Here is a 24,466-nt window from a genome sequence, read left to right on the forward strand (position 1 = left end):
GGTTTAGTTCCTTGGAGCATGTAGCTTTGAGGGATTGGGATTTCTTTAAATGTAGAATGTCCAACAGCTCTGGTTTTGACATGGCCTTGTATGTTAAGCAGAGATCGCCTCTGAGTAGACGATATGCGACAGAGTATAGCTGGAGTTTTTTAAGGTGGTCAGCGTAGGGCATCTGCTTTAGGCCTGTAATTCTTTTAATGAGGTATTTCTGAGGCCTTTCCAGTTGTTGCAGATGTCTTGAGAGGTACATACCAAATGGGGCGTTGTATTCTATAATGGGTCTAATGAGGGATGAGTACAGTGGGACAATGACCTCCTTTTTTCTGGATGAAAAGCCCTTCGTGATGAGGTGTGCCACATAGAAGAATTTCCTGACTATTGTGGCGATGTGGATGTCCTTCAAGGATGCATCTGCAGTCCTTACATATGGGTTGTCCTGCCACGGGCAGCCCTTCGGTCGGCCGGATTCCAAAGTCTGGGTCCGGCGTCGGCTGATGTTGCCCTTTTCCCGACGTCACAGCGCTCTGGGTATAAAAGTGTCAGTCGACGCCATGTTCCTCAGCCTTTCTTGCCGCGAGGTGCCCGAAGCAGATGCAGTTCGCAAGTGCCGGTCGGCCAGCTCCTGTGATTTCAGCTACCGAAGACTTCAAAAAAGCTAAGTACCCCGTTGGGGACTTTATTGCCTCAGCCGATGTCAGATCAAACGCTTAAAGTTAATTGTTTATCTTGTGGGAAACAAATACCTCATAAGGATTTCCACTCTTACTGCTTACCCTGCCTAGGCCCAGACCACAACGTCTCAGCCTGTTCAGCCTGTGCTTCCTTCAATAAACACACTCTTAGGCGTCGGGCAGAATTTGCAGAGGAATTTTTTGGGGACAGTTTTTGTTCTATCATGCCGTCGGAGCTTCTGACAGCAAATTTACCAAAAAAACGAAAGGATAAGGACCGACACGCGGTCTGCGGTTCCAGCTGACTCCACGCCTAGGCCTACCGCGAGTGTCTCTGTCTCTTCTGAAGCCGAATCTCTACCGCTTCAGACAGACGACACCGCACAACCGGTAACTTTGGTACTGGAGGCCATCCCTGAGTCGGTCATAGAATTTCCGTCTGAAACCGGTGCTCAGGAAATTTCCGACACCATTTCTGTGGATAAATCTACCCCAGCAAGTAAGGCCTTTACACGGGCTAAAGTTGCTAAACAGCCAAAATCTTTTCCTCCCAAGGCTATTCCTCAGGGATCCACTACTAGTTCACAAATCTTAACCTTGGCTGAGGACCTTATTTCCTTAATCAGGGGCTCTCAGCCACATCCAGACAGGGGCTCTCAGCCTCCTCCAGGCAAAAGGCCCAGGGTAGAGCAGACAGATCCCCAGTCTTCTGATGAGGCCTCAGATGAATCTGTCCTTTCGGACTACCAGGAGGAGGCCCTTCCGGCCTACGAGGATTCTGATGCAGAGGAATCTATTCCCTCTGCCTCCCCACCCGAAGAGTTTTCCTTTGGGGAGACCCTTCACACAATGAGAGAGCATTTCAAATGGCAAGGCCAGGAATTCTCTGACTCCAGAAAGAGGTTAAGGACCTTTTTACATTTACCTCAGCATAGACCTTTGGCTATTCCTCCTGTTTTGAATGTTATCGAGGATGTGTACTCTGAGTCTAGTACTTCCCCTGACTCCCTTCCTCCGGCCCCCCCTCAAACCTGACAGGTACTACAGGGTCCCGGACTCACATCTATACCTTTACAAGGGCCACTCTGCTGACCCAGAAACCACTTCCCAGGGCCCTAAAGGGGTTACAACTACCACTGCCAAGAACCCACTTCCTTCTGAAAGGGAATCCAGGGCTTTAGAGAGATGGGGTAAAAAAGTGTATACTTCTTCCACTCTTTCTATGAGAGCATTAAATTGTCAATTCCATATGATACAGTATCAAGAGCATCTGTTAGATGAATTGCATAAAAAATTATCCTCTCCTGAACCCCTTGACCGCAAGGCCCTTCAGTATCTGGTGCATAACTCTTAACAGGTTAGCAACCATTTCTTAGTGTGGTTATGATGCATTGGAAGCTTCATGTAGGTCAGCAGTGACAGGTGCAGTTATACGTAGACATGCTTGGCTGAAGGAACAAACACTGCCAGATCATGTTAAAGCAAAGCTTCTGGATGCACCACTGGAAAAACAAAAGTTATTTGGTTCCACAGCTCAAGAGGTCTTAAAGAAATTTGAAGAAAAGGCTAAATCAGTTCAAACAGTCAAAGATTTTCTCCAGGTCCAACCACCTAGATTCAGCAGAAATTGGCCTTCTAAGAATTGGTCTTTTCTGGACACAGACAGATTTCAAAGAGGGAAAAACAGACGTGGCAGAGGTAGAGGGCAAGCTCGAGGCTCCTACAGAGGACGTCAGTGGCAGCCTCCTACCCAGAGAGGTAGTGCAGGACCTACATCTACTGCACAAGGACAAATGCAATGACTTGGCTTTGACTCCGCCAACCAGGGCTCAATTGGAAGCACCTTTGGGCGGAAAGCTATCTTTATTCTCAGAAAATTGGCACAGTATTACAAAGGACAAATGGATACTGCAAATAATAGACAAAGGATACAGATTCCATTTTCATACATTACCAAGAAGACAAGGCATGTTAAACCTGCCACCAAATCAAAGGGCAGAGGCTTTCAAGCAGATTTCCAAACTACTACAAATGAAGGCAATAGAAGAGGTTCCTTTCACAGAGCAAGGCCAAGGATTTTATTCCAGACTATTCCCTTGTTCCAAGAAAAGAAAAGCAATGGAGGCCTATTCTAGACTTGTCCGCACTGAACACTTATCTCATCGTGCCAAAATTCAAAATGCTGACCTTACAGCAGCTCCTTCCCATACTGGGCAAGGGGTCCTGGCTGGTAACTCTAGACCTCAAGGAGGCATACCTGCATGTCCCTATCGGACAAAGTTGCAGAAGACACCTCCGATTTCTTGCAGGTTCAGAGCGTTATCCATTCTCAGCATTGCCCTTTGGCTTATCTACTAAGCCCGGAGTGTTCACGAAATGCCTGGCATCAGTAATTGCACATTGCAGACTTCAGGGGATTCAAATATACCCATACCTGGACGACTGCCTTATACAAGCGGACAGCCAACAAACATTGTTAAAACACTTGAGCTATGCCATCCGCTTACTACAGGCCTTGGGATACACAGTCAACTATCAGAAATCAAGACTTGTTCCATCCCAAAGAATAATTTTTCTGGGTGCGAAGCTGGATACAAACACCCAAATGGCTTTTCACACAGAAGAAAAACTACCGGCTTATTTCAAAACTCTGACAACAGAAACCCAGCTGACTGCAAGGAAAATCCTGCAGGCCCTGGGTTTCATGGCATCTTGCATTCTGCTGATTCCACAGGCAAGACTGCATATGAGGAAACTGCAATGATACCTAAGGAGTCTATGGTCTCAACACAGTCACAGCCTAGAAGCCTTGATCCCCCTGATTCCATGCCTTCAAAAGGAATTTCTGTGGTGGGCACAAGCAAGTCGGTCAAACATGGGCCTACCTTTCAGCAAGCCTCATATCAGTCAAACCATCACAACGGACGCCTCAGACCAGGGATGGGGAGCGCACATGAAGGACAGATGTATTCAGGGGCAGTGGACTCAAAAGGAATTGTGCCTGCACATCAACCAAAAGGAAATGCTGGCAGTGATACATTCAATCGAGGCCTTCAGACATTTCCTGCATCAAGGTCACCTGCTAATAAAGACAGACAATACCACAGTTATGTGGTACATAAACAAGCAAGGAGGTACCCATTCCTACCCTCTTTGCAGGCTGGCAATGAATCTTTGGGAACTTTCCCTAAAACGCAATATACAACTGCATTCCCAGTTCGTACCAGGAAAGGAAAATGTACTGGCGGAAAGCCCAAGCAGAAACGCCATGGATCCACACGAATGGATGTTGCATCCAGACATTTTTCTTCAGATAACACAATCTTGGGGAAGGCCGGACATAGATCTTTTTGCCTCCCCCCACAACCATCACCTGAAGAAATTCTGCACAAGGACATACCATCCCCATGCATGGAACGTGGACGCCCTATCCTTCAGCTGGAATGCTCTAACAGTATATGCATTCCTACCTCTTCCTTTAATGAACAAGGTCTTATTGAAGATCAGGACAGAACAACCAAAAGTGATTCTGATGGCTCCGGACTGGCCAAGACAACACTGGTACCCACTGTTTAAAAAGCATGGCACGCATGAACCCGTGGCCCCTACCACAATGGCCACTTCTGACACAGCACAACAACAAAACTCTGCACTCCAGCCTGAAAAACTTGCAACTGACAACCTGGAAAATACCTTGACTCCACCCCAGGATAAACTATCCAAGAGGGTAAAGGATATCATCATGGAAGCTCGGCGGCCTTCCACAAGAAAGGCATATTCAGCAAAATGGAAAAAATTTCGAACCTGGAGCACTGCACAGGGTCAGGATCCGACAGTGATGAGCATCCCACATATCCTTGAATACTTGGCTGAAATGCTCCATAATGGCCTTTCTTACTCATCCATAAAAATCCATGCTTCAGCTATTTCAGCAGAGTACAACACTGATCCACCTGTATTTTCTCATCCTCTGCTAAGGCAGTCTCTAAGAGGGATAAAAAACCTCAACCCTCCAAGGGCACCACCAGTGCCTACATGGGACCTTAACTTCATGTTGGAAAAATTAACGCTACCCCCATTTGAACCAGCAGCATCTGCAGAACTACAATTCCTGTCTTGGAAGACTGCCTTCCTTCTGGCCATAACCTCAGGAAGAAGAGTATCTGAGTTGCAGGCCCTTATGGCAGTACAACCATTTCTCATTTTCCATAAAGACAGTCTCTTTGAGAACCAATCCCTCATTCATGCCAAAGGTGGTATCCAGGGTCTCACTGAACCAAGCTATCCACCTGCCTACTTTCTTTAGAAAATCCACAAAATAAAGGAGAGAAACTTCTGCATACCCTGGACATTCACAGACTGTTGTGCTACTACTTGGACAGAACTAAGGCTTACAGAAAAACTGACCAACTGTTTGTAGCATACACTGCTGGTGTACAAGGAAGAGCAATTTCCAAACAGTTTCAAAATGGATAGGAAATTGCATTCGATTCTGTTACTCTTTTCATGGAAAAGCTGTGCCAGCTACCATCAGACCTCATTCCACCAGAGCAACAGCCACCTCCACAGCCTTCTTAAGAGGGGTGGCTACAAAGGACATTTTAGAAGCTGCTACATGGAGCTCTGTGTATACATTTTCCAAGTATTACAACCTGCCTTTATATTCCAGATCCAGAGCAGGCTTTGCTACTGCAGTCTTGCAGGGCATGTTAGCTACACCATCCTTTTCTTAGGTCCTACCACCCCCAGCTTGGCTATGGTATTCTACCCATATGTAAGGACTGCAGATGCATCCTTGAAGGACATAGTACAGTTTTGTACCTACCATAAATGTAGATGTCCGATAGGCATGCATCTGCAGTCAGGTTTTCCCTCCCTCCTACCCCTCTTGGTATTCTTTGGGTACCTACCCCTCCTTTTAGCTAGCTGGGGTTATCTTTTATGGTGTATTTGTTATTTATTGGTTTGCATGATTGGAATTTAATCATTTCTCCAAAAGTTAGCCTTCTGTAGAGGGCACCTGGCATCTGGGGCAAGAAAAACTGAGGAATATGGCATTGACTGACGCTTTTATACCCTGAGCGCTGTGACGTCGGGAAAAGGGCGACATCAGCAGACGCTGGACCCAGACTTTGGAATCCGGCTGACCGAAGGGCTGCCTGAGGCAGGACAACCCATATGTAAGGACTGCAGATGCATGCCTATCGGACATCTACATTTATGGTAGGTACAAAATTGTACTTTATCGAAGGTGAGACCACTGTCCACCTGTGTCCCTAAGTCTCTTATCACACTTTCTGTGTTTAGTGTACTGCCACCTATATGGTAATTCATAGATACATGTTTTTTCCCAAAGGGGATAACAATACATTTCTTGGCATTGAGCTTGAGCCCATGGCTCTGGCACCAAGCATCTGTTTCTGTAAGGCCCTTTTGTAGAATATCCACATCATTTGGGGTTTCAATAATGGCTCCCAGTTTGCAGTCATCTGCATACTTTGTTAGCCAGAGTCCCTTAGTGTTGACCTGTACTTCAGAGAAGTAGATGCCAAACAAGAGTGGCCTCAGGACTGAACCCTGAGGTACTTCACTTGTCACTTGTCTGGAGCTGTATTTGGAGTCTGCTACTTTTACAGTGTGGGTTCTATCAGTAAGCCATTTAGCAACCCATTGGGTGACATAGGGATTAATGCCTAACTTGGTAAGTTTATCTATGATTCCAGAGTGGGGGATGGTGTCAAAGGCTTTGGCAAGGTCTAGATAGGCTGTGTGGACCACCTTACCCTTGTCCATGGCTCTGGAGACAAGATCGGCCCTTCACAAACCCAAACTGGGTGGGGTCCAGTGTTTGAAGGTTGCGAATGTCTTTGTTTATAAGTTCCATGATAATACGCTCCATGGCCTTGCAGATGAGGCTTGTCAGACTGATGGGACGGTAGTTTCCGGGATCCAAGGTGGATCCCCCCCTTGTGGATTGGGATAGCTGTAGCTCTGTGCCACTCAGTGGGCACAAAATCTGAGGTGAGGCTATGATTAAACATGACACTTAGGTGAGGTGCCAGTTCATATTGTAGTTCATGTAGTACACAGCCCGGGATGTCATCTGGTCCCATGGATGCTGTATTCTTGGCTTTAGAGTGCGTTTTGTACCGGTGTGGCCGTTATTACTGGAATTTGGCAATCTTCCGGTATTGAGATGGGCCATTTAGGGGGGTGAGAGGGGGGGGTGAAGTTGGCACTGAATCGATCTGCCAGGATATTGGCAATATCCTTCGGATCAGTATATTTAATGCAATTCTGTTTTAGCTCAGAGCAGATCTGAGCATTGCCATTTAGATTCTTGACATAGTTATAGAATGCTTTGTGGTTGTCTTTGGAATCTTTGGCAATTTTATTTTCGTAACTAGCTTTGGAGGATTTTGAGGCATCTCCAGTTTCTTACTGAGGCTAGTTAGGGAGTTTTTTGCATCCTGGGATTTTCCTCTTTTCTTGAAAAGTTTCTTCCTTTTGTAAAGTTTGTTTGTGGCAGGGGACCACCAGATTGGCTTCCTTTTTTTGGATGAGAGCATTTTGGTTCTGTTTGGGATGGCATGATTCATGCATGAGTGGATGTGCTTGTACAGTGCCTTAGTGTAGGATTCAGCAGTTGAACTTTCAGTTCCCGTCTGCATGGGCGTCATGAAGTTTGTCACTTCTGACTTGAGTAGCATGAAGTTGGCTTTGGAGAAGTTTTTTATGGTGGTTTCTTTACTGGGGGGTGAGGGTGGGACTTTTGGCAGCGCCCTTAGGGGGGAAAACTAGCACTTTTCTCACAAAATTGGCACAAGCTCACCCAGGACAAATGGGTACTGAATATTGTTTCTCAGGGTTACAGGTTCCACTTTCACACCCTACCAAGGTCAAAAGGTATGCCAGACCTGCCACAAAATCAATGGGCAGAGGCACAAACAAATTTCTGCTCTCATGGACATGAGAGCTATTCAGAAAGTACCACAGCAAGAACCGGGACAAGGATTTTATTCAAGACTTTTCTTGGTACCCAGAAAGGACTAAGCCTGGAGACCAATACTGGACCTGTCAATTCTAAATACTTTCCTGGATGTTCCGTAATTCAAAATGTTGACACTGCAGCAACTTCTTCCCATGCTGGGCAAGAAGGCTTGGCTAGTTACTTTGGACATCAGAGGCATACCTGCATGTTCCAATCAGACAATCTTGCAGAAGATACCTCAGATTCATAGTTGGCTCAATGCACTACTAATTTTCTGCACTGCCCTTTGGCTTATCTACTGCACCCAGGGTCTTCACAAAATGCGTGGCACCAGTAATTGCATTTTGCCGGCAAAAAGGAATTCAAATATATCCCTACTTGGACGACTGCCTTGCTCAAGCGGAGAGCAAGGACATTCTACTACAGCATCTGGAATTTGTAAAAAGATTACTGATTTGTTTAGGGTAAACAGTAAACGAAATCAAAACTAGTGCCCTCTTGAGATGATATTCATGGATGCAAGCTTAAATACAACTGCCCAGATGGCTTATCTCACGCCAGACAAAGGTAACTAACTCATTTTCAAATGATGGCAACCGAAACCCAGCTACCTGCAAGAAAAATTCTGTGGGCTTTGGGCTTCATGGCATCTTGCATTCTGCTAATTCCATATGCAAGACTGCATATGAGGAAGCTACAATGGTATCTAAGAAGTGTTTGGACTCAACATTGCCACAGCCTGGAAACAATAACTTATTTCCTGCCTGCAACAGGAGTTTTGATGGAGGGCACTGGCCTGTCACCACAACAAGGGACAGCCTTTCACCTTACCGACAGCCAGGTAGATACTAACAGATGCAACAGATTATGCCTGGGGGGCACACATGGCAGGAAAATGTATTCAGGGCATGTGGCCCATGGACCAAATTCATCTTCACATCAATCAAAAAGAGATGCTAGCTGTATAGAATGCCCTGACAGCCTTCAAGGATCTGCTACATCCAGAACAACTATTACTAAAGACAGACAATACTACAGTTATGTGGTACATAAACAAGCAGGGGGGCACACATTCCTACCCCCTCTGCAGGCAAGCCATGACTTTGTGGAACACAGCACTGACCTATCAAGTACATGTGCAGGCACAATTCCTGCCATGAAAGAAAAATACTCTGGCAGACTAAGCAGAAACCTCATGGACCCTCAAGAGTGGAAACTAAATCCACAGGTCTTCAGCATGATAGCAAGGAAATGGGGATGCCCAGACACAGATCTTTTTGCCTCCCCTCAAAACTGCCAACTACACAGATTTTGCACAAGGACTTATCACCCACAAGCATGGAAAGGGGATGCTCTCTCACTCAGCTGGAAAGCACTAACAGTTTATGTCTTTCCTCCACTGCCTCTCCTTAGCAAGGTGCTCCTAAAAGTCAGACGAGAAGCCAAAAATAATTGATTGCCCCAGACTCGCCATGCCAGCACTGGTACTCAATCCTAAAGAGCTTGTCTCATGGCCCAGCTTAGACTTGCCTCAAATTCCACATCTTTTGACTCAACAAAACATTCAGATCCTGCACAGCCAACTCAGAACCTTAAATCTGGCTGCATGGCAGATAATATAGCCACTCAGAACACACCTCTCTCTAAAGCTGTTATGGATGTTATTTTGGAAGCCAGGAGGCCCAGTACCAGGAAATGTTATGCAGAAAAATTGAGTTTCTCTGCTTGGAACCAGGCACAAGGACTTGAATCACTTGTTCCAAACATTCCTCAGATTTTACAATACCAAACTGAGATGCTGGACAAAGGCCTATCTTTCTCAATTAAGATCCATGCCTCTGCCATTTCGGCTCATTACAATACGGAACCTCCAATTTTCTCTCATCCACTGCTAAAACAGTACCTCAGGGGGGCAAAAAACATGAGACCCCCCCCCCCCCAGGAGAACACAGATACCTACATGGGACCTCAACTTTGTTTTAGAAAAGCTCACACTGCCTCCTTTTTAGCCAGCCGATACAGCTGACATAAAATTCTTATGGGAAACTGCTCTGCTCCTAGCAATAACTTCAGAAAGAGTCTTGCATTTACAGGCATTAATGGTAGTGGAACCCTTTACCATTTTTCATCCAGACAGGGTTTCTCTAAGGACGAACCCAACATTTATGCCAGAGGTAGTATCCAGTGTGGCTCTTAATCAAACCATTCATTTGCCAACATTTTATCCAAATCCCCAGAATAAAGGGGAGAGACTTCTGCACTCTTTGGATATACACAGGCAGCTACGCTTCTACTTGGACAAAACAAAAGCTTTCAGAAAAACTGAGCAACTGTTGGGTAGCATATGCTGCGGCATCACAAGGAAAGTCTATCTCAATGCAGACTTTTTCAAAGTGGATAGGGCACTGTATTCGTTTCTGGTATGCACAGCATGGCAAGTCAGTGCCTAAGAATATTAGGTCACATTCTACCAGGGCAGCAGCCACTTCAGTAGCCTTTCTCAGAGTACCACCGACCAAGGAAATTTTGGAAGCTGCAACTCTGAGTTCAGTGCGCAGTTTTACCAAGCATTATCACTTACCTCTTTACTCTAAATCCAGAGCAGGCGTTGCCACTGCAGTTCTGCAGGGCCTCATAGCCACTCCTAATCCAATTTAGACCCAGCCGCCCTACCTCAGCTTTGGGAGTCAACCCAAGTGTAATGACTGCAACAGTGAAACACTATGAACATAGTACAGTTGTGTACCTGCCATAAATGTAGATGTTAGAGTGTATTCACTGTTGCAGTCCAGGTTACCCACCCACTACCCCCCTTTCTTTGCTGGGACTTACCTGTACATCTCTATCCTATACAATCTATGTGGTGTATTTGCTTGTAGATGAAGGTAATTTTATGTTAGTGCATGCTTATTTATAAGCCATATTTTTAGCCTACCCTTTTGGGGGCATCTGACATCTGGGGCAAGAAAAACTGAAGAAAATGGCATTGGCTGCATCTTGTATACCTCTGGCGCACTGACCTCAGGGAAAGAGGCAACAGCAACCGACGCTGGACCAGGACTTTGGAATTCAGGCTGACTGCGGGTAGCCTGCCATCAGGATAACACACGTGTAATAACTGCAACATTGAATACACTCTAACATCTACATTTATGGTAGGTACACAACTGTACTTTCCTTAACGCTTTATTTTATTGCTCTTTTGTTCTAATGCTGTTGGTCTATAGTTTTTAGGGTAGCTTGCAGGTTCACCCTTTAAGTAGGGACATTGTTTTTTCTGTTAGCCCAGTTGGTGTTTGTTCAGGTTGCGCATTTAAATAGTTTTTACTCTTAACTAAATTTTTGTGTAAAGATGTTAATACTTTCAACCAGAAGTTGGGTACTACATCTGGGCCTGGGGTTTTCCAGTTAGAGGCTTTTAACTTTTTGTTTCAATCTCTCTGGCTGTAACTTGATCCAATTTCATATTTTGTACCTTTAAACTTCTTATTTCTTTTACTTCTATCCATTTAGCATCTTTATGTTCTACAGGATCTTCATAAATACTTCTCCAAAACGTGTTTATATATACATATTTTTTGTGGTCTTTTTATTCCTTTTACCTTGTTTCCCAACTCTCTCTAAAACTTGTTTCATCAGTAATTTGCTTATTTTGTACTTTTCCTTTATATTTATCTGTGTATTTTCTATGTTTTTCTGCCTGTGCAGAGATTTTTAGCTTATTTCCGATAGTGCATGATAGGTCCCAGTCTGTTCTAATACTGTGCATTTATTGCATCTATCTTTTAATATTTTGTTGATCTGTTCCCGCTTCTATGGTCTTCTAACAGTGACACTTCTCAGCTACTTTATGGTTTTCTCTCTTTGTTACTTCCACGATGGTGTTCAATTTTTCCCTTTCCTTTCCCTCACTGCCCTTTGTTCTTGCAGTAGAACAATTTAGCTGCACAGTAATGTAGCCTGTTTACTTCTGTTATAGCCCATGAATCTCTATGGATAGTCCTAATTACTGTGTTGATGTTTTATGTTCATGTTTTATCAAACTTCTGACTTTTTGGGGTTTTAATTTCTGCAGTTTTTTTTTCCAAGATCTTAATATGTCTGTGCCTCTTAAATCAACAGGCTCTTAGCTTATTTTCTTCTAAACTTAGGGCACATTTTTTGTTTTCCATTTCCTGTGGGCATTCTGTAGAAAGTTCTGTAGCATCTTCCTGTGGCACGTTTGTTTTCATCCTGTGCCATTTGGTGCTGTCAATCCTCAGCATTGCCTGCATCAGAGTTTCCTGTTCCTTCCCTTGCTCTCCAGCTTCATGTGAAACTTTTTGTACTGGTTTCCTGTGGAAGGCTCAGAAATGTCTTCATATAGCACCTGACCCATTGCTTGCATTTCCACTAGTTTCCCCTTAATTTGTATATCCATTGCTCTATCCTGTTGTGGGGACTTCTAAATTATATTTTCTACACCAAATCCTTCACTTCGCAGGTACTCCATAACCTCATTTTCTCTAACTTTTCCAGTACTAACATTTTCTACTTCATCTTTATCTTATGGGAAACTTTACAATATAAAAATTATCTTGATTACTCTGCCTGTATTTCTCTTCAAATGTCTTTGGTGCTGCTCTTTTTTTATTGGTTGGTTTTGCCTTCTTGTTTGCATACATACTACACCATATTAAATCTTTCCCATGTCTATATTTATTCTTCAGAGTTCTCCTGATCTTCCTTCTCCTTACTTTGTGGACTCGCTCCATCTTGCTGTGATCTAACCTGTGTTAGACCTTCTACAACAAATCCTTCACTTCGCAGGCACTCCATAACTTCACCTTCTATTTTCACCTCTGTGAAGGGCATCTGCTGTTATGGTAGGATTTTACACAGCTGCTCTTTTTGTTTGTCCCGACATGTGATTTCAGGTCGTGCATTAACAACACCAACTCCTGTTGTCCTGCTTGATCTGGAAATTCTGCAACTGCTGTCTGAATGTACTATTTTTCCTCACCCTCCCAACCCTGCTGTGGGACATAGGGTGAGATTGAGTAGTACCCTATCCTTACACTAGTTTGATTGCCATGAGTCTAATTCTGATATCTTTCATTGTCCGAAGCCTGGCCTGCACTAAAATTCCCACACCATTTCTAGTTTGTCCTATGTTGCAGACTTTGGTCCCTAAGCTAAGTGTCTTTGCTGTACTGCCCTTCCATCTCATCTCTTGGATACATAGGATGTCCAGTCTGATCCTTGACATGTCCACTTCCAAGCTGTGTCCCGTCTGTGAACCTACATAGTGTAATGTCCAGCCTTCACTCAGCTGAACTATTCCAGCTAACCCAAGCTGGACACTGGCCAGTCAGTAGCTTATTGACCCAGGGCAGCTAGGATTTATGGTGGGACACTTACCAATAGGAGCACGTACACCCCTCCCATCATTAACGGGGATCCCTGGCCAAGGTAGGAGTAGGTCTTGTTCTCCATCTGCTTATCACTGACAAATACTCATGCCTGTTCAGTGAAATTACTCAACATGACTGATTCACCTAAAGCCAATTTTTACACTGAGTGGCTAGCCCTGACAAGGCACACAGTCTGCGACCTTTCTCCTATCCAGAGGATACAGAGCACCACAGTTGATGCCCAGAGTGCTTGGTCTGTGTAACTCTTGCCCTATAGGGTACCATCTAGAGTCAGTGCTGCTCCCCACAACTCCATTCTTGGGTGAGCATGAGGTGGAAATGCTGCATGTTTTTGTTTGGTGGAAGGAATCCCAGAAAGACCCTGTATAAAGACAGTTGGTGGACAATGATAATGACACTTATTAACTGTATGCATGATATGTCCGTATAACTGGTCAATCCAGATAAGACATTTCACTCAATTAGTCTGTTCTTGAAATTTGTATGGCTTGTAATTAATGTAGCTTCTATAATTTGTAAATTGCAATATGTTCTTGTTCTAAATTATCTCATTTGTTAATGGGACTTAAACACATTGTATATGGTAGACTGGAAGCTGTAACTTCGGTGGTGTTTGCAGTTCCTCATAACCTTTCTAAATTTACTAACCTATACCTTAAAGGAAAGTTGTTTAAAAAATTGACAAAGATAATTTTATTAACAGCTAGGCATATGGAACATTGAACTGTCTGGCAAATCCTTGCTGCTGTACAACACACATTTTCATACTGTTAATTTCTTTTAGGTGTTTTGGAAGAAGCCACATTTTTTCACGTAGAGTCATTAATTGAACAGCTTGAAGTAGCTATTAAGGTAATAATTCTATTTGCCTAAACTGTATATAAAAAACGTACTTAAGATGTCAAATAGTAAAGATTGCACTTTTACCATTGTAGTGAAGAGGTACATTTCTTTTAGAATTCCCAACCTGCTGATGATCACTCTCCAATCTCTCGGAAGGAGTTTGTTCGCTTTCTGTTGGCCACACCAACTAAGTCCGAACTGCGATGCCAGGTATGCAAAATGTAGGCCATCATGTCTCGTCTTTTTTATAAAGATTCTTCCTAGAAGAGTGTATTGCACAACACAAGCTCCAGTAGTGTAGCTAGGCTAGGGCAAAAGGAGCAACTGCCCTGTGTCCACAGTGTTTGTGTGGGGGGTGCAATCAGCCCACCCCGATCACTGTTTAATGCACTGAGATAATCTGAGGAAGGGCTCTGAGTTAACTTAATATGTGATATATAACATTAAGTATCCTGTTTGCTTATTTCAGAGTTATTTATAGCACTTTAATTGTCTGCATATACTTTGCTAGCTAGTTTCACTGTGTGTGAGGTATTAACTAGAATTTTCTACAATTGTTAAGCATGTGGTTGGGTTTGTTTGTTCTGATTTTTGTTTTCCATCTTCCCTCCCTATTGGTATCCTGTTTTTATACTTGGTGGCTTTGCAGTTGCCCGCCCCTACTGTAAATTTGATCTGGGACACTCCCAGTCTAGTGTCATTATGTCATTCTAACTAATGCAGGGCGAACATTTGAGAAGGCCAGCCCAGTTAGTTTCTGCTCCTCCTTTCCCCTTTAAAAAAAAAAAGTTTCTAAGCTTGTTTCCTGTATTTCCTGTAAGTTGTCTAGTCCAAATATAGATTTGCTGTATCCAGGACTGTTTGTGTAAGCTTCTGAGGCCCCATATCTTTCTGTGTTGGAGGGGAGCCTTCTAGCTTAATTTTGTTTCTTAGATCTAGCCAGTTTTCTAGTTTCAGCACTCGGATCTGTTTCTTTGAGCTAAGTACTTGTTCAGAACTCATTGTAAGTACTAAAGCTACAAATTACTACAGTACTCAACTTTCTCACTTGTCTAAAGGAAAACCGTTTTTAGTACTTGTTAAATAAGCACCTATCCAGGCATGTGTAAGGGTCAGCTCCCAGTGTTTTCTCCTGTCTACCTGATGAATCTGGGCGTCTTGGGGCAATGCAGCAATTGCCTCATGTACACAGACAACCCTCTCCTCCTACCACCCAACACTACAACCTGAGAGAGATGCACTTGTGTAGCCAAACTAGAAGCAAAGCTCTCTTCACCCAAGACTGGACTCTACAATCAAGAGGAGAAGGTGAACACTTTCACCACACCACACTCATCACATAGTCCCTCAAAACCTCTGCACCACCAAAACACACACATAGAAACACAAAACACACACCTCCAGTTGTGGAGGCTCTCAAACATCTACCCAAGCAACAGGGACCTCCTAAAGCAGAAACGCAAGCAACCTCTACCCCCCCCAACACAACACAAATGAGACAGCCCACAAACTCAGTGTGCTACTCAACCACAGCCCATAAGGCATAACAACGTACCCAAAACTCTAGTCATAGGTGACTGTAATCAGGCACACTGATCCACTCACCAGGCTAAACAAGGCGAACGTTACTGTCAGCTGCCAGGATCCACCACATAATGTGTGCACTCGGATCACTCCACAACAAGTACAAATATGACTCGTTGTCCATGTTGTGAATGACCTGAGATGTACCTCTTTGGACTACATGAAAAGGGACATGGAAGAGCTGTCCGATCTTGTAGCCCAGGCAGGTATGACCCTAACCCTGAGTAGCATCTTGCAATCACCCAGAATTATACCACAGTACAAGGACAAAGTGATTGACTTCAACAATTGGCTTAGGTTCTTGTGTCATTCTAAGGGGATCCAGTATCTGTCTGCCTGGGATGACATTGACAAATCACAATGGTTTTGCCAGAGATGGCCTTCACCTGTCACCCTTGGGATTCCGGATACTGGCTAAGGCTCTGGCCACCCCTATAGTGCCTTTTTTAGGCAATATTCAAATGACAAATTCACAACCATAACTGGTACAAGCAAACAAAATCTGAGGGTAGTACTTATTAATGCTAGAAGTCTAAACCTCAAAATGCACTCACTCGTGGCATTCCTTAAAATGGAGAACATCAACATCTGTACAGTGACGGACCTGGTTTGAGAGAGCATCCCTGCATTTCCAGGCTATAATTCATACCACACCTTTTGGCCACCTAACCTGGACCGAAGCACTAAAGGCAGAGGCGTGTCCATATTCATTAGGGATATCCACACCTCCAGGCTAGTTGCTCAGCATAATGCATCCGAGATTATCCAAGTGCAACTAACTCAGGGCAAGACCGCAATCCAAATTGTAGCTTGCTACAGATCCCCCACCATGCCCCAAGATTTCCACTCCTCATTTTTTGATACACTGGAAAATATTGGGGGTACAGCCTAACACCCTAATAATGGGAGATTTCAACTACCCCACCATTAACTGGGAAAACTACTTGTGTACCAACTCTTGTGCTCAACGTTTTCTGGAATTCATAAATTCCAACGCCTTGGATCAAATTAACCACACCCCCACCAGGGACAGCAATATCCTAGACCTGGTCATTACCAACATGGGCAACTGGTGTTCCACACCAGAGGTCGATTCCTCGTTGGTCAGATCTGAACACAAGCAAATTACCCTAGACGTCCACATCCCACCCTCACCCCCTATTAGGGAAACCAACCGTAAAAAATTTCTCCAAAGCCATCTTCACGCTTAAGGCAGAAGTGGCAAACTTCATGACACCCATGCTGACTGACAATAGAGGTACGACTGCGGAATCCTGTACAGTTGCACTTTATAAGCACTTGCACGAATGCATGGATTGTGCAATCCCTAATAGAACCAAGATGCTATCCTCCAAAAAAATAAGGAAGCCAATCTGGTGGTCCCCTGCCATAAACAAACTCTACAACAGAATAAAGAAACTGTTGCAAAAAGAGTAGGATCCCATGATTTTAGGAACTCTGGTCAGCTTCAGTAAGAAGCTGAGATCCCTCATAAAATCCTCCAAAGCTAGTTACGAAAAAAAAATCGCCACTGATTCTAAAGACAACCACAAAGCATTCTATAGCTATGTCAAGTATCTCGGTGGCAACACTCTGATCTGCTCTGCGTTACAGCACAATGGCACTAGATATACAGAACCAACTGATATTGCCAACATCCTGGCAGATAAGTTCAGTGCTAACTTTACCCCTCTCCCATCCCCTAAAGGGACCATCTCTATACCGGAAGAATGCAGAGTTCCTGTAATCATGGCTGCACAGGTAGAAAAAAATGCACTCCAAAGCCAAGAACACAGCATCCATGGGACCTGACATCCCAGACTGCATTCTACATGAACTACAGAATGAACTTGCACCCCACCTAAGTACCGTATTCAATCATAGCCTCATCTCAAGCTTTGTGCCCACTGAATGGTGCACAGCAACGGTTATCCTACTTCATAAAGGGGGAGCCACCACAGACCCCGGGAACTACTGCCCCATTAGCCTGACGAGCCTGGTCTGCAAGGCTATGGAACTTATAAACAATGACCTTGGTAATCTCCAAACTCTGGACCCTACCCAGTTCAGTTTGTAAAAGGCCGATCAGGTCTCCTAAACCTGATGGACATCTTTGAAGCGGTCACCAAAGCCGTAGACGAGTGTAAGATGGTTTACACAGCCTGTCTAGATCCTGCCAAGGCTTTCGACACCATCCCCCACTCAGTAATTATAGATAAACTCACTAAACTAGGTATAAATCCGTATGTCACAATATTGGTTGCCAACTGGCTCACTGACAAAACCCACAGTGTGAAAGTAGCAGACTCTAAGTCCACCTTCAGACCAGTGACAAGTTGAGTACCACAGGGTTCAGTCCTAGGTCCTCTCCCGTTAGCCTGTACTTCAGAGAAGTAGATACCAAACACAGAAGGTCTTTGGCCAACAAAGTTCACAGATGACTGCAAACTAGAAGCCATAATCAAAACTCCTAACAATGTGGACATCCTACAAAAAGACTTCACTGAGACATGCGTGGTGTCGAAGCCATGGCCTCAAGCTCAATGCCAAAGTGCATAGTCATCCCTTTTGGTAAAACCTCTGTACCTATGAACAACCACGTAGGCGGTAGTCTACTTGACACCGAAAGTGAGACCTTGCGACACAGGTGGACAGTAGTGTCTCCTTTGATCGCATTGCCACAGTAGTCAGGAAATCATTCTACTTGACACACCTCATCACAAAAGGTTTCTCATCCTGGAAAAAATAGGTCATTGTTCTCCAACACTCAAACCTATTAGAGTACAACGCCCCTTTTCTGATGTACTTCACAAGACATCTACAACAACTGGAAAGGCCACAGAAATGGCTCACAGAGGATTCATGGCCTCAAACAGATGCCCTACGCAGACTGTCTCAAAAAAGCTCCAGCTTTACTCTGTCGCATATTGCCTTCTCAGAGGCGTTCTCTGACTAACAGACACAGCTACGTCAAACCCAGAGCTGTTGGAGATGCTCCACTTAAAGAAATCCAAATCCCTCCGAGCTACCCCTTTAGGGACCAAAACTTTTAGTTATGTACTTACCATAACTTTAGACGTATGGGATCCATCTCTCCTACATTCTGTACAGATGGGTTCGGAGCCGATCCTCGGCTCCAACTCGACACGCTATACTATAGAACGAAGTCTCTTATTGGCTGAGCCTCCTCATATCCCAGGATGCCCCACTACTGCTTCCCCAGATCTTGTTTGTCCGCACACATGCACACACACACAGACTGTTATAAAATTGCCAGGTGTTTCAAGAGAGGAAAAAACAGTTGTATTCGGACCTTTCGGTCTCTTCTGGCCTCCAAGGCAGGGGGAAGGAGGGTGGGTTATTAGGAATCTAGGCGAGATGGATCCCATACATCTAAAGTTATGGTAAGTACATAACTAAAAGATGTAATGTGATCCTATCTTGCCTACATTCTGTACAGATGGGACAGCGTCCCTAGCACCTAATTCCTGGGTGGCTCATTGGAAAACGGTCCGGAGAACCGAGGAACCGAAGGAAGCTCGGCCCCTGGATGCCACATCCAATTTGTAGTGAGAAATAAAGGTATGAAGAGAAGACCACGTAGCAGCTGCACATATGTCATTAATAGAGAGCTTGGAATAAAAAGCTGCCGAAGTGGACATAGCCCTGGTAGAATGAGCTTTCACAGGAATTGTAAGCTCTTTATTTGAAATGCGATAAATATGACTGATACAGTCTCTGATCTACTTGGCAATAGTGACTTTCGTGATGGCTTTGCCGAATTTATTGTCTGAAAAAGACACAAAAAGTTGATCTGATTTTCGTGCTTGTTGTGTCCTATCCAAATAGAAACGTAATTGTCTGTGCACATCTAAGGTGTGAAATGTATACTCAGCTCTGTCTGTATACTTACGGAAAAAAACTGGTAATTCCAGAGATTGTTGCAAGCAAAATTTAGAACAAACCTTTGGTATAAAGGATGGGTTTGGTCTTAGAGAAACTCTATCCTTGTGAAAAATCAGGTATGGTAGATTGATGCATAAGGCTTGAAGTTCTGAAACTCGCCTGGCTGATGTGATAGCAACTAGAAGGGCAGTCTTCCAAGAAAGAAATTTAGTCACAGGTTGCTGCCGGCTCAAAGGGGGTTGCGGTTAATGCACCTAACACTACGTTAAGGTCCCACGGTGGTGCAGGATGCGATATAGGTGGCCTAAGAAGCCAAGCTCCTTTAATAAAGGCTTTGCACAACTTATTGCTCATTAAAGGTGGTTCTACGTTCTCATGAAAATTGGAAATAGCCACCAATTGAACTTTGATCGTGGACACCAAACAACCCTGGTTGAACAGGGAGGTTAAAAACTTCAGAACCTCTGACACAGAAGCTGTCATAGGGTCGAATCCTCGGAGTTGAGCCCAAATAGCAAACCTCTTCCATTTACTGCTATACATCTTTTTTTGTAGAGGACTTGTGGGCCGAGGACAAAATATGCATAACCTCAGGGTGGAAAGAATGGCTCCTAACTATGGCCTGAAGAGGAGTAGCCAAGCTGCTAGTTTCAGTGAATGGAGGGGACTGATGGAGCTGTCCTGACTGAATCAGAAGGTCCGGAACTTGGTCCAGGGACCGTCCAATGCATACTAGCGAAGAAAGGGGAACCATACTTGACGAGGCCAGTATGGGGTGATTAGAATCATTTTGCTTCCCAAGTGAATCGCCTTCTGAACCACCTTGGGGATGAGGGGAACCGGAGGAAAGGTGTATAGCAGACCCGGGGGCCAAGCTTGGACGAGAGCATCCTTGGGGGTCTCCCGGAGCTGGAATGAGAGAGAACTGCTGGCATTTTGCATTGAGGGGAGTTGCAAAAAGATCGCAACATGGGATTCCCCATCTCGTGAAAATCTGTTACCACTTTGTGATTCAAGGACCATTCGTGTGGGGAGAGAATAGTCCTGCTCAGTCTGTCTGCTATCACATTGGATGTCCCCGGAATGTGTGCCACTAGAAAGCGTTTGGTGGCAATTGCCCAATCCCATACCTTCATGGTTTCTCTGCAAAAGGGGTAAGATCTGGTCCCTCCTTGCTTGTTAAAGTACCAGACTACCGCCATGTTGTCAGACTGAATGGCAATCGTCCCCTGGGGAAGGTGGTCATGTAGTGCTTGCAACGTTAGAAGCACCGCCCTAATTTCCAGGATATTGATGTGGAGAAGTTTCTCGTCGGAGTGCCACGTGCCTTGGACCGACCTGTCCAGATAATGTCCCCCCCACCCTGTCTGGGAGGCGTCCGTAGTCAACGTGGCTGAGGGGGAACGAAGGGTCGCCCCTGATCCAGGTTGGAGGAATGAAGCCACCAACGAAGATCCTGCTTGCACGTCTCTGTTACCAATGTGTGGTGACTGGGGGGGAGGTCTTGATGATAAGTCCACTGGGCTAAGAGGAGCCACTGGAGTATCCTCATATGTAACCTTGCAAAAGGAACGAGAAGAATGGTGGCTGACATGGAACCCAACAGCTGCAGGACCATTCTCGCTGGAGCTCGACGTCTGAGGGGTAACGCCCGCACCTGAGACTGCAATGTTGCTATCCTTTCCGCAGGAAGATAGACTCACATCTGCCTTGAGTCTATTTCTGCACCAATAAACAGAATACGCTGTGATGGCCGCAATACGGATTTTGTCCAATTGAAGGCGATTCCTAATGAGCTGCCTAGGGAGATAGTGGCAGCTAAAGTTCTTAAGAGTAGATGCCTTGAGGTGGCAGTTAGGAGCCAGTCGTCTAGGTATGGAAACACCTGGAATCCTAGACTGCTCAGGTGAGCAGTCACCACTGCCAAACATTTGGTGAACACCCTGGGGGCTGTGGTGAGACGGAACTGGAAATGACTGTCCCCTAGGCTGAAGTGCAAGTGTCTCCTCGACACCTGATTTACCAGAATGTGATAATAGGCGTCCTTGAGATCTATGGAGCACATCCAAACACCCTTCTCTAGAAGCGGGAGAATGGTTTGCAAGGTGACCATCCGGAATCTGGACTTTTTCACTGATCTGTTTAATTTGCTGAGATCCAAAATGGGCCTCAAGTCCCCGGCCTTTTTTGGTACCAAAAAGAATCTCGAGTAACTCGCAGATCAGACAGGTTGGATGACTCCTTTTTGAAGCAGCTTTGAAATTTCTATGGCTGCCATATCCCGTTGACTGGGTGGCGGTATTCGGGATTCTCTGGGACGGTGGGGGGGGGGGGGGTTGAGAGAAGGGAATGGTGTAACCTCCGGCGATGATTCGGAGCACCCATTGGTCCTGGGTGATACTTTCCCAGGCCTTTAGGTGCCTCGAAAAATGACCCCCGACTGGCTCAGCAGCTGCAGTCGGGCACTCCTTCAGGGATGCTGGAAGGAGGAGGAGCCACGAAAGGACTCGCGGTCTCCAGTGTTGCGGGGGCCTCCGCCGCCTCTGGGACGGCATCTCCCTGAAAAATTTCCCCTTCCTCTGCCTCTAGAAGGGGAATCGCTCTGCTGCGATGAGAGAGACTTTTGAGACTTACGGGACCACATTTTCCCTCCTCTTCGAGCCTTGGGATAAGGCCTGAAGGGAGTGGAAAACCGGGCCCCTACGGCAGTTAGTCTTGCCCTCCTGCTCGCAGCGAGTCAGTGTCCTTTACCTTGGGTCCAAAAAGGGAGGACCCATCGAAGGGGGCGTCGGCAAAGGAAGACTTAAAGGCCTCCGCAAAATGACACAGGCGTAGCCAGGCTTGTCTCCGTTGAGCAACACCTGTGCCCGCCGCTCTGCTCGCTCCCTGGGCTGCATACTAAATGAGCCTCATGGACGAGTTGGATAGGGAGGACAGGGTAGCCAACTGGGAGTTAACCGTCTGGGCCAACTGCTTAGGTAGGTTACCAGAGAGGGTATCTGAAAGCTCCTTGACTAGATCCCTCTGCAGTCTCGTAAAATCAGTCGGGTAATTCAGAGACCTTAATGTAAAGGTTGCTGAAGCAAGGGTGCGCTTCCCGTACCGATCCATGCTCCTAGACTCCTTATTAGGAGGATGGATGGACGTTGAAGCCTCTGCCACATCTTGTTGGGTAGCAGATGCCACCAGCAAGGCATCTACAGCCATACCTTTGGTAAGAAAGTCCTTATCCGGGGGTGCCGAAAGGAATTTATTGGGGTGAGCTGGCACCGGTTCAACAGAATCCGGATGTTCCCACGCCCTTCGAGAGATCAAATCCAGGAGCTCATCGAAGGGCGGAGACACCCAGGAGGCGAAGGGCTGAGCCCTGAAGGCCTTGAGGAACACTGTCTCCTCAGCAGAAGGGGGTTTGGACTGCCAGTCGCCTCGTTGCTTAAGCATTTCCAAGATGTCCGCAAAGGATACATAATCAGAGGACGACTTGGGGGACCCTTCTGCATCATCGAGGTCGGTATCCGAGGTGAGAGACTCATCAGGGGAGTCTACGTGCTTCCTCTTGCACTGTTTCTTCTTCGGAGGGACCTCCAAGAAGAAGGGAACCCCCGACGGGGGTAACCTCAGGCCCCAGGGCTCCGGTGTCATGAGACAGGGGGACTGCAAAGGAACTAGTCTCAGTGCCAAGGGAAGGTGGTGGTGAGAAGGTAGAAGTGGCCAGAGAGGATTTGGCCAAGGCACTCCTCATGGCTGTGAAGGCGGGACTCCCAGAGTCCTGGGAAGGTTCAACCCTCAAGGCCACAACAGCAGACGGAACTCCCGCCGCCGACGCACCGAGAGGGAGGCTAGGAACCGAAAGAATCGGTCCCAAAGTGTCACCCCTGGGGCCGACAGAGGAGGTCCGTGTACCGAACACCGACCCGAAGGGCGGAGTTGGAGTTAGGGTCGGAGCCAACCCTACAACTTCCACCGGCTCCAACTGTGTCGAAGCTGTTGGAGGAGGAACTAAGATGGCAGGGTGGGAAATCGGCTCTGGAGCCGACTGGGCCGGAGCAGAGACCAACTTTTGAAACACTGGAGACTGAAAAAGCCTTTGAAGCACCCTGTCTACATCCGAATCGGACATCCTCGACGACCGAGAAGAGACCGACTGGGTCCGAGTTGACTTCTCCGCCGGCTCCGAAAGACTGGGGGACCGGCTCCGAATGGATTCGAGAAGTATCGGCGCTAAGGGAGGTTCCACCACTACTGCAATTTCCCTCTGAGCCGATGTGAACTTTGGCACCGAAGGGGAAGAGTCCGAGTGAGCAACCTTCATCGGCTCCGAAGGCAGTGGAGCCGATGAAGGTGACTCTCCTCTCGGCTCCAAAGTCAGAGGAGTCGAGGCTGGAGACATCGAGGCAGACCGTTCCGCCCTCGGCTCCGAAGTCCGTGGAGCCGACTGAGAAGCTTGCCTAGACTTTTTTGCTGTCTGATCAGACGGGCTGGTCGGAGCCGAAGATTTTTTCTTCCTCGACGAGGAAGAAGATAGGGCTTCCTCAAAAGAAGGGGTAATAAGCCCTTTCAAAATCAACTTATTTTTCCTCTCTTGGAGCACGTGAGAGGAAAAAGCGTGGCAAGCGCTACAAGATTCCTTTAAGTGCTTCGGCCCCAAACAGTACACACAAAGCAAATGGTCGTCCGTAATGGACATTTTGTAAGAGCATTTCGAACATTTTTTAAAACCAGATGGCCTATGTTCTTTTGACATGGCTATCTTCTTCCACTAAACTTTAAAGGAAGAGAAACTTCAACACTGACTAAAATAAAAAACAGGTAGACTAAGGCAAGGTCCCTCTAAGTTAAACAGGAACACTTGCCACCAAGAAAAAAATACAATTTACCGCAAAGTTGAAACAATTAGAAAACTCACAAAGAGTAGCTGTTAGACAGCCCTAACTAAAGCGCGAGGGCTAGGCAAAGGCCCTTTACCGTTGACAAAAACACAATATTTTACCACAAACTTTTGAAGAAAAACAGTCACACAACAATAAATAGCTGTTAAAACAGCTTTTGGGTAATTT

The 24,466-nt window shown here is 45.7% G+C and overlaps 1 protein-coding gene across 3 annotated transcripts in view; it reads left to right on the top strand.

Moving 5' to 3' along the window:
- The window catches only part of KCTD9 (potassium channel tetramerization domain containing 9), a 458,686-nt gene that overhangs the window by 216,742 nt on the left and 217,478 nt on the right, over window positions 1-24,466 (top strand). For all 3 annotated transcript variants that reach the window (XM_044083151.1, XM_044083153.1, XM_044083152.1), the window contains 2 exons: window positions 13,861-13,928; window positions 14,034-14,129. In XM_044083151.1, coding sequence (XP_043939086.1) covers window positions 13,861-13,928; window positions 14,034-14,129 — 164 coding nt within the window. The remainder of the gene's footprint in view (window positions 1-13,860; window positions 13,929-14,033; window positions 14,130-24,466) is intronic.

Source organism: Protopterus annectens, chromosome 9.part0 (assembly GCF_019279795.1).
Source record: "Protopterus annectens isolate FY-2018-M chromosome 9.part0, PAN1.0, whole genome shotgun sequence".
NCBI classification, from domain to species: domain Eukaryota; kingdom Metazoa; phylum Chordata; order Ceratodontiformes; family Protopteridae; genus Protopterus; species Protopterus annectens.